The sequence below is a fragment of the Podarcis filfolensis genome (genome assembly GCF_964270895.1).
Source record: "Podarcis filfolensis genome assembly, chromosome: 4".
NCBI classification, from domain to species: Eukaryota; Metazoa; Chordata; class Lepidosauria; order Squamata; family Lacertidae; genus Podarcis; species Podarcis filfolensis.
Genome location: NC_139607.1, coordinates 77,480,085 through 77,494,844, shown reverse-complemented (window position 1 = coordinate 77,494,844; position 14,760 = coordinate 77,480,085). Strand labels below are relative to the sequence as shown.

At 41.4% G+C, this 14,760-nt stretch overlaps 1 protein-coding gene across 12 annotated transcripts in view; it reads left to right on the top strand.

Moving 5' to 3' along the window:
- Positions 1-14,760, top strand: part of FRY (FRY microtubule binding protein) — a 193,732-nt gene that overhangs the window by 125,760 nt on the left and 53,212 nt on the right. For all 12 annotated transcript variants that reach the window (XM_083608908.1, XM_083608906.1, XM_083608907.1 and 9 more), the window contains 10 exons: positions 30-202; positions 2,244-2,404; positions 3,519-3,629; positions 5,214-5,368; positions 7,925-8,024; positions 9,208-9,379; positions 10,987-11,243; positions 12,130-12,276; positions 13,429-13,597; positions 14,355-14,445. In XM_083608908.1, the coding sequence (XP_083465034.1) occupies positions 30-202; positions 2,244-2,404; positions 3,519-3,629; positions 5,214-5,368; positions 7,925-8,024; positions 9,208-9,379; positions 10,987-11,243; positions 12,130-12,276; positions 13,429-13,597; positions 14,355-14,445 (1,536 nt within the window). The remainder of the gene's footprint in view (positions 1-29; positions 203-2,243; positions 2,405-3,518; positions 3,630-5,213; positions 5,369-7,924; positions 8,025-9,207; positions 9,380-10,986; positions 11,244-12,129; positions 12,277-13,428; positions 13,598-14,354; positions 14,446-14,760) is intronic.

The following is a 14,760-nucleotide window of genomic DNA, read 5'->3' as shown; positions in this document are numbered from 1 at the left end:
TTAAAACGTCCCACTTTTCTTTACCGTAGCACAAATGGAGCCTTGGAGCGGGATACATTAGCACTCGGAGCCTTATTCTTAGAATACGTTGACCTGACTCGTATGTTACTGGAAGCTGAAAACGATAAAGAGGTGGAGATTCTTAAGGACATGAGAGCCCATTTCAGTGCAATGATTGCCAATTTGATTCAGTGTGTGCCAGGTATGGAGATTCAATAATCGTGTAAATTGCAGGACGGTGAAGACGAAAGTACAAGACAGTGATTGTCAAAAGCACTGTAGAGCTTGATGGATATAGAGAAGGAAGCTTTAACGTAATTAGTGAAATATAAGGGCAAGGACAAGTTCTTACAAGTTAATCTGCATGGAACAGTAAGAGTAAGGGAGGAAATTGGGAGAACGGGGGACAAGTAATCAGTGAAGAATAGATGGAAAGCCTGCAGTTGTACATATTTCATTTTATCTGTCACATTGCTCTTTACACTGTCCTTGTTACATGTACTGTGGACTAGGGACTTTAGAGGCCCATATAACTTTGATAATCTATAGTCCATATAAAGCAGAATACTTGGCATTTGAATTGATCCATCTTGTTTCAGCATATGAACTCTAAAATGGCCACAAAGGAGACATTTTCATGTAGAAATTAAAATGAAACTTGGATGTAAATAGTCATGTACACATGTGACTAACATATACACGTGCATTTTGGCTGGTCTGCACACAAAATTCCTATTCATTCTTAGCCTGTGCAGGAATTTTGTGGTGTGAAATGACCCGAAATTGACTTATATCCTACTAGCTCAGTGTTTACTGGTTTCTGGCTGCCAATTGGTAATTGTAGAAACTGCAAAGGAACAGTTGGCTTTCATCTGGAGAAAACTAGCTTCCGTCAAGTAAAGTGATCATTGATTTTTCTTGCAGCAAGGGGCTTAATTTAGCTATTGCTACGTGCTCTTTGTGCTAAAGGATTGCTTTGCAAATTGATCGTGTTCCATTTATTGAGACAGCATAAAAGGCCTCTAGCCTAAGCGCTGGCAATCTGAAGGCTCCTTCTGTGTTCATCATTAGATCCATCTCACTACATTCAGTGCATTAAGCCCAGCCATGTTTAGTACAGTTTGGGCTCTGCTGCATCTAGAACATCTGCAACAAGGAGGCAGCCCTCTTTTTTTACATGGAATTCTCTCAACAGTAACATTTTTAAAAATTGCCTTTTCACTCATTACATATATACTCTTGCTCCAGGTAAATAAAGGTTTTTATAGTTGCCAACACAGCTTTTGCTATTTTTGTAAGGTGATTATTTTTAGATTCAGTATAAATTTTTAAAGAAGCGTTTCCAGTTATTCAGATGCTCAGAACATAATGCTCGCAGACCTGTACATGATGGGAGATTGGGATCAGTTTAGGCCAATCCCCCATAATGCAGCTGTCTGCTCCCACCTAATGTTCGCACATTTGCATTCCACATTGTGATAGCGGTGTTCTTGTGTCAACTGCAATGCATGTATGCATCAACACAATCTCTGCATCTCAAAATAAAAATATACAGAGTGTATAGATAGGACATACATCTTCATCGTCATACTTAAAATTTGTACATCACTATTAAGCACTAGTATTATCCCTTATATTGCAGATGGGGGTGGGACTGAGGTTGAGAGAGTGTGTGGTTTGCCTCTTAACTACCTAGTGAGTTCCTGGCAAGAGGCTAAATTTGAACAGAGGGTTTCCTGATTCACAACTCTGATTTGCAGTCTCTTAGCCTCCACACTAAACCAACTCTTGTTGCAGTGGTTCCATAAACGCACACACACCTATGTAAATATAAAATCCAATTCATGAATGTCAAGAGGGGACAATCAGAATCTCCTACCATGCGTAGATTTGGATTATGTGCATAAAACATAATGCAAGAGGATTGTTGCTTTACCTTGGGAATCAATTTGCAGCCATGAGAGAACATTTTGATTGTGTGTATATGTATGTATCTATAACGCTTGGTGCAAATGGCCACTTCAGCTTCCTTGTTGATGGTTCTGGGAGTTGCATATTTCTTTTGAGCACCCAAGAGCTCATTGCATAGATGGTACATTCTCCCAAAATGTTTTCAGTGCATGCAACCAGGAAAATTATTCCAGGACTTGTTGCCGGGCTACAAAATGTTGCATAAGAATAATGCTCATGTTTTCCTTTTTAAAAACAAATTAACAAAGGTAATTTTATGTTTCTTTGCTCAGTGCACCATAGGAGATTTCTTTTCCCTCAGCAAAGCCTGAGGCACCACCTTTTCATTTTGTTTAGTCAATGGGCTGGACCGTTCAGTATCATGTTTACACCACTTGATCGCTACAGTGATAGAAATCACCAGATTACAAGATACCAGTATTGTGCTTTGAAGGTGTGTGATCATTCCTTTTACTGAATAAAAGTCCACATCCAATGATGCTTGTTAAATAAATAAAATGTCTTTCTTTTACAAAAAACAACAACTCTGTACATTTTTTTTCTTTTGGCTCTGTCAATTTTTGTGTAAGATTGATTCATTTGATTCATCCGAGGGAGCAGGAGATTGGTATTAACAGCAATTTATAAACACAGTTTTTTGCTTTAATGCAGCAAAAATATATTGCTAAATTCTAGGTGCTTATTTTGGAAACTGGTTACTGAGGGTTGTTTTCAACTAATGTTTACTCAGAGGACACTCGTGAAATTAATGGACCCAGGTTATTCATTGCCATTGATTTCAATGGGTCTACTCATGAGTAAAAACCAGTCAACTACAACCCGCCACCCCTTTTTTTAATTGAAAACCGATACAAGGCAGTAAGCCTATCTTCCAAATAGGAGATTGCTTCTGTTGCAGTGCCTACTGAATGTTTCATTCTCACACTGTATACTAGATGCCAGTTCTTCATCAAAATGAGATGGGTAAGGCAGATGAAAGTAGGAGTCAGTTTGATTAATTCAGCCTTTCTGAACATGTTGACATCTGGATGATGCGGACTACAACCATGAATGGCCATGCCATTCAGCCTGGGGCTGATAAGAGTTGTAGTGCAAAACCTTTGGAATACTTCTAAATGCTGGGCTAGATTGGGTTTGGGTCCGTTCCAGCAGGGCTGCTCTTGCATTCTTAAAGAAGGCACCAGGTTGGGGAAGGTTGGATTAATATGTAGTGAGGATATGGAGGAAGAGAATGGAGTTCAGGGAAGGTAGGCGTAGACTGGACATGTGCCCATCTAACCAAGAGGTATTGACTGGGGTTATTGCTGGGATATCGTTGCATAATATTTTTTACAATGCCTAAGAGCAACAACCTCCACACTTCAGTGGCCTCACTGAAGCCCCTTTAAAATCTCCCGTTACTACATTGCTTGATGCGCTGCACCATGTTTAGAATCTACTGTGATCTTACAAGGTGTGGTAGCCAATACACTGAAAAGAACAAATAAACAGAAGTGTGTTGATTATAGTTGGGTTTGCACAACCAACCTCCTTCCTTCTGCTCTTAGGCAATGTCAGCTGTGCTATGCTGTGGCCCTGTATTTGACAACGTGGGCCTTTCCCCGGACGGCTATCTCTACAAATGGCTTGATAATATTTTAGCTTGTCAAGATTTACGGGTGAGTAACTCAGCAATGATGCACTTCTGAAATGATTTTAAATGTGTTACAAAAGAATGTGGTTGCAGGAGGGGTGGCTTCTGCAGACGCTGGTATCTAGTGAATATGCAATAAAGAGTTATCACCACACTGTTAAAGTAAATGAAAGTATATTTGTACCTTTTGTTTCAAGACACATACCTTAGCATAGTTTATTAATCTAAATTTCTGCTGAAAAATACTCAAGGCCTTTCAACACTCTGCAAATTTGAAAAGGTATGGGGCAGAATGATCTCAATGTGTGTGTTTACCTTTCGCTTTGAAGTCTTCCCACCCGATAGACCACCCACCTGATTCTAGGCTGTATGAAATACAAATGTGAAATGACCTCCTGCTTACTTGAAATAGCTGCTGGTGAATCAGATCAATGTGAGTGGGCAGATCTTCTGATGAAGGCCAAAATGAGTATTAGCTTTAGGAGAAAATAAGGCCACTGCTATGGAAGATCAATGTTTTCCTTGCATGCTGGATCTCTGCCACATTAAATGTGCCTAAACCTGCTTTAAAATGCCCACACAGTAACTATTTAACAGTGTTTCCTGCGTATAGATGCAGCTGTTTTTATGTTCTCGGAATTAAATGTGCGAATTAGGTGCACTTCCACAAATTTACTCCCGTTTTCACAACCTATTCTGCCCCAAAGGTTTAGGCTCAGAGTAATCCTTGGAATAGTCTGATGAACAATAAGGCTGCAGTCCTCGTCTCATTTACCTGGGAGTAAACCTCACTGAATTCAGTAGGACATACTCCAAGTAAGCATGGTTAGGATTGTGCTGTCAGAAGGCAAGAATGAATAGGGAGAAGGAAGGCATGAAAGTGAAGATACCGTATTTTTCGCTCTATAAGACACACCAGACCACAAGACGCACCTCGTTTTTGGAGGAGGAAAACAAGAAAAAAAATATTCTGAATCTCAGAAGCCAGAACAGCAAGAGGGATCGCTGCACAGTGAAAGCAGCAATCCCTCTTGCTGTTCTGGCTTCTGGGATAGCTGTGCAGCCTGCATTCACTCCATAAGACGCACACACATTTCCCCTTACTTTTTAAGAGGGAAAAAGTGAGTCTTATAGAGCAAAAAATACGGTAGATAGTGGAATTGGAATAGAGTGGTTTTTCCTTATGGAATATATTAACCACAATGATCGTGATAGCCAGTAACTTGGATAGTTTCAAAAAGGGATTAGACACACATAACATCAGGGATCTCACTCAATGGCTGGCAGAAGAGTACCTATTGTACTCTGTGGTGGGACTGTCTGAGGACGGCAGAATTGGGGGAACAAATTCAAGAGATTTCAGTCATTCTGAAAAAGACCATTGATTGTGCCCCACAATTGTTACTATTACCTGTATTTGAGGGGTCAGATGTTGAGATCAAATCTGAGGAGGCAACTGGCAAGCTGTGCCATTTGAAACTGAATGTTGGTCTTTCTTTATAGACTTCGGTCTGATTCAGCAGGAGTTCTTGCTTCCTTTGTGTGCTTAATTATTGATGCAAATATTATGGATAATTGCAAAACACTATGCCATTTTCTGTGTACTCAGGTTCATCAGCTTGGCTGTGAAGTTGTTGTCTTACTGCTGGAATTAAATCCTGACCAAATAAACCTCTTCAACTGGGCTATAGACCGGTGCTATACTGGGTCATACCAGCTTGCTTCCGGATGCTTCAAAGCCATTGCAACTGTGTGTGGCAGCAGGTATCAGTAAACCTTCACATAGAAAGTGCCAGAAGTTTGCAGTGTGATTGAACATCAGATTCAGGATATATATATATATATATATATATATATATATATATATATATATTTAAACCCTGCAACTATTGAATCGGAATATGCTTGAATTCTGTCTTACGTAAACATTGAAAGGAACGGTTACAATCTCAGGCCTATTTGCTATTTCTTAGTGTAGCAACTGGATATTCATACTGTGCAGAAGGTAGGACAAAAATGCCAGTGAGCAAGTGGAAATGAACAAACATTTTCTTAGGCAGAAAGCCTACAGCTAAGCAATATGCTTTTTCTGCTTTCCCTGGAAAATGCATACCTTTGTAATTTGGTGCAATGCTAAAGAAGAGAACTAGGACCAGGTGTGTCAAGTACAAAACAAACCTATATACAGAGTACCAGCTACACTGTTCATTTACATAATGAATATCAGTGTAGATCAAAACAGAAGTCCAAAGCTGTGAGCAAATTCAGGGATTGTTGAGTCCTGTCTCATATATTTTACTGGATAAAAGTTGTTCATTCGTACCCGGGAGTGTCAAAACGCTGAATTTTCCGTGAGGGGAGGTTGGTTGGGTGCAAGATAGAGACAGGCAAGATAGATGCAGGCAAGGAGACAAAGAACCTTAGTGAAAATTGAGTGCAGGGCTTGTGGAATAGACTGGGAGGCTAAAGTAGCAGGACTGAGAAAAGGATAGGGAGGCTGCATAGCAGAAGGAAGTCAGACAGCTATGGGTGTTGAGCTCAGGAATAGTTTCTAACAGGAGGATGGATGGAGAGGACGATGAAGAATGGTCAAGAAGATGAAAAAGATAACTAAAGGAAGGATGAGACAAGGAAAGCCTTGGGCTGGGGGAGAGTATGTGCTATTGGCAGGAAGAGGGAACAGGCAAGATTGGGGTGTGTTGAACCCACCTCACAAGGTTGTTGTGAAAGAAAAGGGGTGGCGAGCCATGTACATTATACTCAGCTTATTGGGGGAATGGTGGGATAAATACATAATAAATAAAATACAACAAAGCAGATGATCAAAGAGGCAGCACGAGTGGAATTTCACATTGATTACACCACCAAAACTTCAGTTGCAGTTCACAATCTATTTTGGGATAGTTGCCTGAGGTGAAAAGAGCCAGTGATCTGTGATCAACCAAATAATAACTTGAGGGTTGACTAACAAGATCATTTTTCTCCCATCCTCTTCAGACTTTTTGTTTCAGCATGTGAACCCTTCATATGATAGTTCTCTTTAAGCAAGTTAGATTCCCCCTGGATCTAAGCTATAGCAGTAGCTGTCATTTAATCATGATTTCTTTTGTTCCACTAAACCTTAATATAAGCTTCCTGGCTCCTAGGCTTGAGGCGCAACATTTCTGTTGTGATATTAAATGCTTTATATATATAAAAAAAGTACTCTGGAATTTCACTAATCACAAGAAATGGCTAAATCGACATACTGTAGCATTGCAGCAAATGAAATAGGAGCTCACCTCCGTACATTTCTTCCCCCAGCAATATCCTCAGGGCTGTCCTCCATGTATTGACATTCCTTGCATTTCTGCCTGTTTTGAATCAGCTTGCTTAGATGGAGCAAAGCTGAAAGCTGAGTACCTGATGCTGGGCACCTGATTCATCATTTACTTTATGAGTGCTTTGAGTTAATGGTGGTAGGAGGCAGGTGGCTCTGTGTATTGTGAAATGCAGTGCGAGGTAGAAGGTGGAAAAGAAAAAAGCAGTATTGGGTATCAAGGGTATAGAAATTTGGGCTGCAGTCCTACCCGCCCTATAGTTGATGGCTTGGGTAGGAGGTTAGAATGCTGTTTATTTCCCTATTTGCCATCCTCCAGCAGTGGAGAGGGGAGCTGCTAGCTCAGTGGCTATGGCATGTGCCTCAGCTCTACTGCAGTTAGCTGCTACCAACAGGTCTCCTGTTGGGCTGGGTATTGGAGAATTGTAATCCACTGGATCCTAAGCACCATGGATTATCTGAGGAGCCCAAGACTGAGACCCCTAAGATAGGCCAGCTTGGAGCTAGCGTAATAATAATAATTATAATTATTATTATTATTATTATTATTTATTATTTATTATTTATACCCCGCCCATCTGGCTGGGCTTCCCCAGCCACTCTGGGCAGCTTCCAACAAAATATTAAAATACAATAATCAACCCCAATAAACCCACCCCACCTTCCATCCTGTTTGTGCTGGGAGATTTGCTGTTCTCTATCTCCCCCTAGTCCTTCATTAGGATTGCTGTGCCCAGCTCAGAATGCAAATTATTTGCATTTGTAAATAAACTAGGTTTGTATATTATTAGGAATTCGCTGTTCTTCAGATCTGCCTTTAAAAAAAAGTAATTTTACATATTTTGTGTTTCATTTGTGCTAATGGTGATTGATATAGTTCGTTGTTCTATTCTTAGTACTGTATATGTTTCCTTGAGCATATTTTTGCCAAAAATAAAAATTATTACAAAGCTTTTCTTTGGAATAAAAATGATCACAAACATTTGTTTATTTTTTTTCAGGAACTACCATTTTGATATTGTGACCCTTTTAAATCTAGTCCTGTTTAAAGCATCTGACACAAATAGAGAGATTTATGAAATTTCCATGCAACTCATGCAGGCATGTATGAAATATTTTTTTAAAAAAATCTTCTAAAACCATATGTGGAAAAGCAAACTCCTGTTTAGCCTCCCGTACACTTATCACTGTATTACATGCTTGTTTTATTCTTTAACAAATCTACAATGGAAATATGACAAGAATCCTTTATATCAAGGTATAATGCAGTGACACTGGGACACACGAACAGTGGCGTAGCGTGGGGGGTGCAGGGGGGCCGGCCGCACCGGGCGCAACATCTGGGGCTTAGGGTTAGGGGGCGCAAATCCACGGGTTAGGGGGCGCAAATCCACGGGTTAGGGGGTGCAAATTACTTGCCTTGCCCCGGGTGCTGACAACCCATGCTACGCCACTGCACACGAAACAGCCTGGGAGAGGGAGGGTACTGTACAAGGGGGCTGACCCTTCATTTTCAACAATATTCTTTGGACAGCAACACCAGGTGTTGGACTTAGCTGGGCAGTCTCTTAAGAGCACAGAGTTCCTGGGCATGTAGCCCGGTGTGGTGTGCATGGGAGTGATGGTTTGTACAAAGCAGTCTGGGATGGATAAGGCAGAGTGACAGGAAAAGGTGGGGCAAGAGATCAAAGAGGGAAGAGAAGCCATTGGCTGAGGACAAAGCCTTCACTGATCTGGCTGATGGTTTTCGGTGTCATAATAGGATTGGGAAGGGAAACAGGTGAGAGAAGCAACCCCAGTGTTAGGTCTTGGGAAGTGGGCCAATTAACCCCTACCAGCTGAAAAAAGAAAAGTATAGTTGATCAGCCTTATGAATAAGCCCACAAAGGGTTCTAGCCTACAGATTGTTTTTTTACCAGCCTTCCAAGTGGTTGATAGCCAGTGTTTCCATGTTGGCTGTGGAAGAGGGGTAGCCTTCTACCAAGTGGATTGGCAGAGTAGGAGAGGAATGGCGCAATCTATATCCTCTCCACCAGCCCACTGTGTTTTCTGGTTGTGGAAGAAGAAGCTTCCCTTTTTGACACTAAAAGGGAAGCCAAATGAACTGGCAGGACAGGTGGAGCCAAGAAACTTGCCTGTGCATAATTCCTGGTTGCAAACGGCTACCAGGCTAGTGCCTAAATGCAAGGCTGTGTGTACAGATTAAATACCCTGGTGATTGGATTCTTTTAAGATGCTCTTGAAAACCTGCAATGCCGCTTTTGTCATTTATCTTCGCCCGCAGATTTTGGAGACCAAGCTTTTTGTTTATTCAAAGAAAGTAGCTGAGCAAAGACCTGGCAGTATACTTTATGGGACTCACAGCCCATTGCCGCCGCTGTACAGCGTCTCACTAGCACATCTGTCCTATGAACTGGCAAGAATGTACCCTGAGCTCACGCTTCCACTCTTTTCAGGTAAGCGTTTCTAGTGATTTTTTAAAAATAAATGCGAATTAGTAAATTCCCTGTTCTTGGGGAAGCAGATTAAATTTGCCTTCTTTTCCCCGTGACCCTCTTAGTGCTCCTGAGTAGGATGGAGCTCCCACTTCCGTGATCACTTGGAGGTTATCTCTGTATCCCACATTGTTGCATAATAACTTTTTGTGAAGCATTTTTTACATTCTTGTTTTACGTAACTTGACATATTTAACAAATTTGATACTTTGGGGGTAAATTTTAATATGCATCTCATCCTCCCCCCGCTTTGATACTTTCGGCATTAATTTTTTTATTGCTTTTACTTATCTGTTATCTGTAAGTGTCATTTCACTGTGCGATACGTTAGGAAGACCCTTTCTTTTTTCCTTTTTCCTTTAAAAACAGTTTATGAAGACTTTCCATACGAAAGCAAAACAAGCATAGAAGCACTAAAAAGTTGGAGCATATACAGCTGTGTATTTGGTTATAGCAAGCATAAGAGCAAAACATGTGGGCAACAGAAAATCTCCCACAAATAAACAATCCATATCACACAGACAATTAAAACACAAAGTGACGTAGTCAGGGACCCTTTCTGATTGCTGAACAGAATTTTAAAATTCAGTCTGTAAACTCAATATTAATTCCTTTGTTTTACTTGGTGATTAGTCTCATTGCTTTTCAGGTGGTGATGTTAACATGAAATCAGTTCACCTATGCTTTTGTGCTTCATAAATGTTCTTTACCTTCACAGGATTAAGGTCATCAGATATATAGAGAAGCAGAAGTTGAATAGTTATCAGTTGCTTAAAATGCAGCACATAGCAATATATTCCTACACATATGACTTAGACACAGAACAAAAAGCTCCTGAAATCATCATTTTTTTGATCCTTTTAAGGGCAGGTGGTTTAACTGAATGCCACAAAACCTGTTCATGCATGTTATGTGTAGGGCATTGAGACAGGATGAGGTCCATGCCTTTAGCCCCAGCATTGTGTCTCCTTCCTCTGACATCCAGGTGTGGAATTATATCATTTGCAAAGGAAGCCCTACATGTGAAGATTCAGGACAGCCAAAAGAAATTTCTTGTTCACACAGTGCATAGTTAAACCATGGAACTCACTGCCACAGGAGGCAGTGATGGCCACCAACTTTGGTGGCTTTAAAAGGAATAGACAAATTCATGGAGGATCCAGCTATCAATGGCTTCTAGCCCATGATGGCCATGCTCTACCACCACAATTAGTGGCCCTCATGCTTCTGAATACCAGTTGCTGAAAACCACAAGGGCTTCTTGTACTTGGGTCCTTTTTGTGGGTTTCTGCATTCTTCCGGTCAGCCACTGTGAGAACAGGACGCTGAACTAAGTGGGGCAGTGGTCTGATCTAGCAGCTTCTTCTTACATTAAGGTTTCTTTGCAGACAAAAAGCTTTCCATGCATGGATCTTGGAGGAAGGTGATGCAGCATTGGGGGTGGGGTTAAGAGACCAGCCCCACTTCCATGCTTCAGCCTGGAAGTCCCTACACACAAGTTGCATTTGAATAATGCTGCAGTCTAGCTAGTGAAACTAAAATGAGCTCTTGTTTCCCATTGTTTATAGAAGTGAGTCAGAGGTTCCCAACAACGCATCCAAATGGGCGCCAAATCATGCTCACCTACCTGCTGCCGTGGCTTCACAACATTGAACTTGTAGACAGCAGGCTTCTTCTCCCAGGGTCAAGCCCAAGCACCCCAGAGGATGAAATAAAGGAGAAAGATGGGGAAATAGCTGTCACCTGCGGACTGAAGGGAAATGGCTGGGGCTCTCCAGAGGCTACATCGCTGGTGCTTAATAATCTGATGTACATGACTGCTAAGGTAAGCAAATAAGTAACATGCTTTTAAATATGAAATCCAGTACAGTGGTACCTCAGGTTACAGACGCTTCAGGTTACAGACGCTTCAGGTTACAGACTCCGCTAACCCAGAAATAGTACCTCGGATTAAGAAATTTGCTTCAGGATGAGAACAGAAATTGTGCTCCGGCAGCGCAGCAGCAGCAGGAGGCCTCATTAGCTAAAGTGGTGCTTCAGGTTAAGAACAGTTTCAGGTTAAGAACGGACCTCCGGAACGGATTAAGTACTTAACCAGAGGTACCACTGTACTGCTTTTGAGCAATGGTTCATTTTTGCATTCCCCCATATTTCAAGTTGAAGGTTGCATGCACAACAGCCTTGTGAGGAATTTGAACCTGGGTCTCTCCAGCCTTAAGTCCAATCTGCTTCAACACACTGGCTTTCTTAGTATTTTTCTGTAGTTTTAGACAAGCCAATGTTTGACCTGATTGGTTAGATTTTCTACCTCCGGTGCTATAGATATTGGTTTAAGATATATTGCTTTGTTGTTCGACCTGTGATGGTTCAGCTTGATACAGTTGCTGGGCATCCAGTGCTCCCATTCCGCTAGACAAGAGCAAAGTAATTGCAGTAGCCGGATGAAACTTTCCGCATTTCTCCTCTCCCCGCCAGTGCCCCCACGCACCCTCAAAATCAGCTTCAGAGTGTTGGGGGAGCTTCTGGAGAAGATTTGGGTTGGCAGAGTGGGGTGGAGAAGAAACAGAAGTGCCGCTACACTAGTCAAACCTGGCTTGCACTGAATACAACCCAACAGTTATTTTTGATGACGTTGCATCTCTTAGTTTTCTTGTATTTTGGCCATTTTGTTGCACTTTTATCAAGTTTGCCCTTTTGTCCCTGCAATGCAGTATGGAGATGAAGTCCCTGGACCTGAAATGGAGAATGTCTGGAATGCTTTAGCCAACAATGAAAAATGGAGCAACAACCTGAGAATAACATTGCAGTTTCTCATAAGCTTGTGTGGGGTCAGCAGCGATACCATCCTTTTACCTTACGTAAGTGATTTTAAAAAAATAATACCCTATTTTCCCGTGTATAAGACTAGGTTTTTTTTACCCAAAAATTAGGTTTAAAATTGGGGCTCGTCTTATACACGGGTAGTGCTGAGGGGTGTTTTCTTAATTTGGAGTCCCCCAAATTCTTAATTTGGAGTCCCGTCTTATACATGGGGGCGTCTTATAGACGGAAAAATACAGTAGTTAAAAAGCTTGTATTGGCTTGGATTCTAAGAAGAGTTAACCCAAATAAGTTCAGGGAAGGAAAATTTCCTATTCTTTGTCCCTCGTGTCCCTCTGAAAACCTCTGTGAAGGTGGGGGCAATGTGCGATGAGATGCAGAGAACTGCTGGAGGGTAGGGAAAAAAATCACACTAAATTGGGTGGACTTCTGTCTGATGTTGTTTGAATCTCCCATCCCCTAGCCTCATTCCTTCCCCTCCATGCTCCATCCTGCATTCTTCAGGAGTGACCTCTGACCCTCCAGAGTGGGTATTTGCAGGACATTGGCAGCTGAAATGATGGAGGGGATGAGAAACTTTACTTCTCTGAGTGAGAGGGAGACATCCAAAGATGGGTTGTATCCCTTTAAGTGTCCCAAGGACAGACAGGGTCACCTGATCAGTGACTGCTTTCTTAAACTCCCTTAACTTATTTTAGGATTAAAGCCATTGTTCCTATTAAGCAAAACAGTTGTCTGTAGAAAGATATGCTTCTACTGGCATCAGTCTTATGCATTTAATAAATTAAATTATCTCAGTTTGTAGAGTAATTCAGATGCTATACTGCAGGAAAGTAGGAGCATAATGCCAAATATAATTGTGGAACTCCAAGCCCTAATACTGTACGGACGTCATCAGCTAAAGTATGAAACAACTGTTGTCTTTTCAGCCATAATGCATTTCCAAGTATGTATCTTCCATAGGTAAAAATTTCTGCATCCATGATCTTCTTCATACCTCCCTTTATTTGGGTCACCCCCTAATTGTAGACAGATTTTATGGCCCATTGGATATGTAGATCAGCATAGTTCTGATGGGTGTATCTTAGATCCTTTCAAAGCTAAAATGATGCACATGTGCCTATTATACTTAAAATGTGCATTTTTAAGATACAGTTTGTAGAGGCTGCTAAATACTACTTTTTCTTCAGATCAAAAAAGTTGCCATCTATTTATGTCGGAACAACACTATTCAAACAATGGAAGAACTTCTGTTTGAGCTTCAGCAAACAGATCCAGTGAACCCCATAGTTCAGCATTGTGACAATCCGCCGTTCTATCGCTTCACTGCCAGCAACAAGGCCTCAGCAGCCGCTTCTGGTAAGAATTGAGCACCCCGTCTAATAAATTGCAACGCGATATTGTGAATGGAGGAAGCAGGAACAGAGTATTACAATAAATTTCAGCCCAACTCCTCCCTTGTTGCTTCTCAGACTCCCTTATCTCATCAACAAAGAAATGTATAATACCTGCTAGTCAATTTGCCATAATCCCAGAATCCGCCAGTGATCAGGACATTGAGTTGGAGGCTAAAGTGTCACCAGCTAAGGAGCCATACCATGTCCCTGACTCTTGAGCTTGATGCTGGTGATAGGGGGGGCCACGAACCTTGAGGCTAGGAGATTGGAGCCCACTGAAGCTGATGCCACAACACCAGGGTCAGTAGAAACAGAGCCAGGACGTTCAAGAATGGCTTCCCCCAGGGCTCAAGGAACTAAGCGCCCCCCCATATGACCTTGACATTCCAATGGCTCAGGAGGCGTGCTAAGCCTAACCTCCCATTCTAATAACCCATTAATTACAGGGAATGAATGGAAGTGGGGAGTACAAAGGGGAAACACTTCATTATACCTGTTTTCTTGTAACACAAATACCAAAGTAATATGTGTGGATATTCTGAGAAGCTGATGATTGTGGTGTGGTGCTGACTTAATGCTGTGCATTCATAGTCTATTATTTCTGTATTACACCAGGCTGTCTAATGCTTGGTTGTTTTGGTTGTTTGAATCTTTCAAACTTAAGTACTTTGTGTGGGTTTTTATATATATGTAAATATATGTTTGTTTTACATGTACAGGAACCACTTCAAGCAGTAATACGGTAGTAGCTGGCCAAGATAGTTTTCCTGACATTGAAGATAACAGAATGGTGAAAGAAACAGATGAAAGGTTTGTAGTCTGCTGAATCAAAACCTGCTTGTCTGTCTGTCTCTTTCTCAAACATGAATTCCCTGAACTAGAAAGGCTGGATTATCCAGCTGGAGTATTTCACAGTACATCTGTTGAGGTCTATCAGGCAACTGATGCAAACTGCATATTCATAAATTTAAAATATAATTCCTTCCAATACCAAATTTGGGTGGTCTGATGCCTATCTGTTTGGCAATGAAATTGGCCACACATAAGACAGAAATCATATTTGCTCATAAGTTAAATGGGGGGGGGGGGAGAGATTGGCTTTTGGTAACGTCAGCTCAGTGTTAC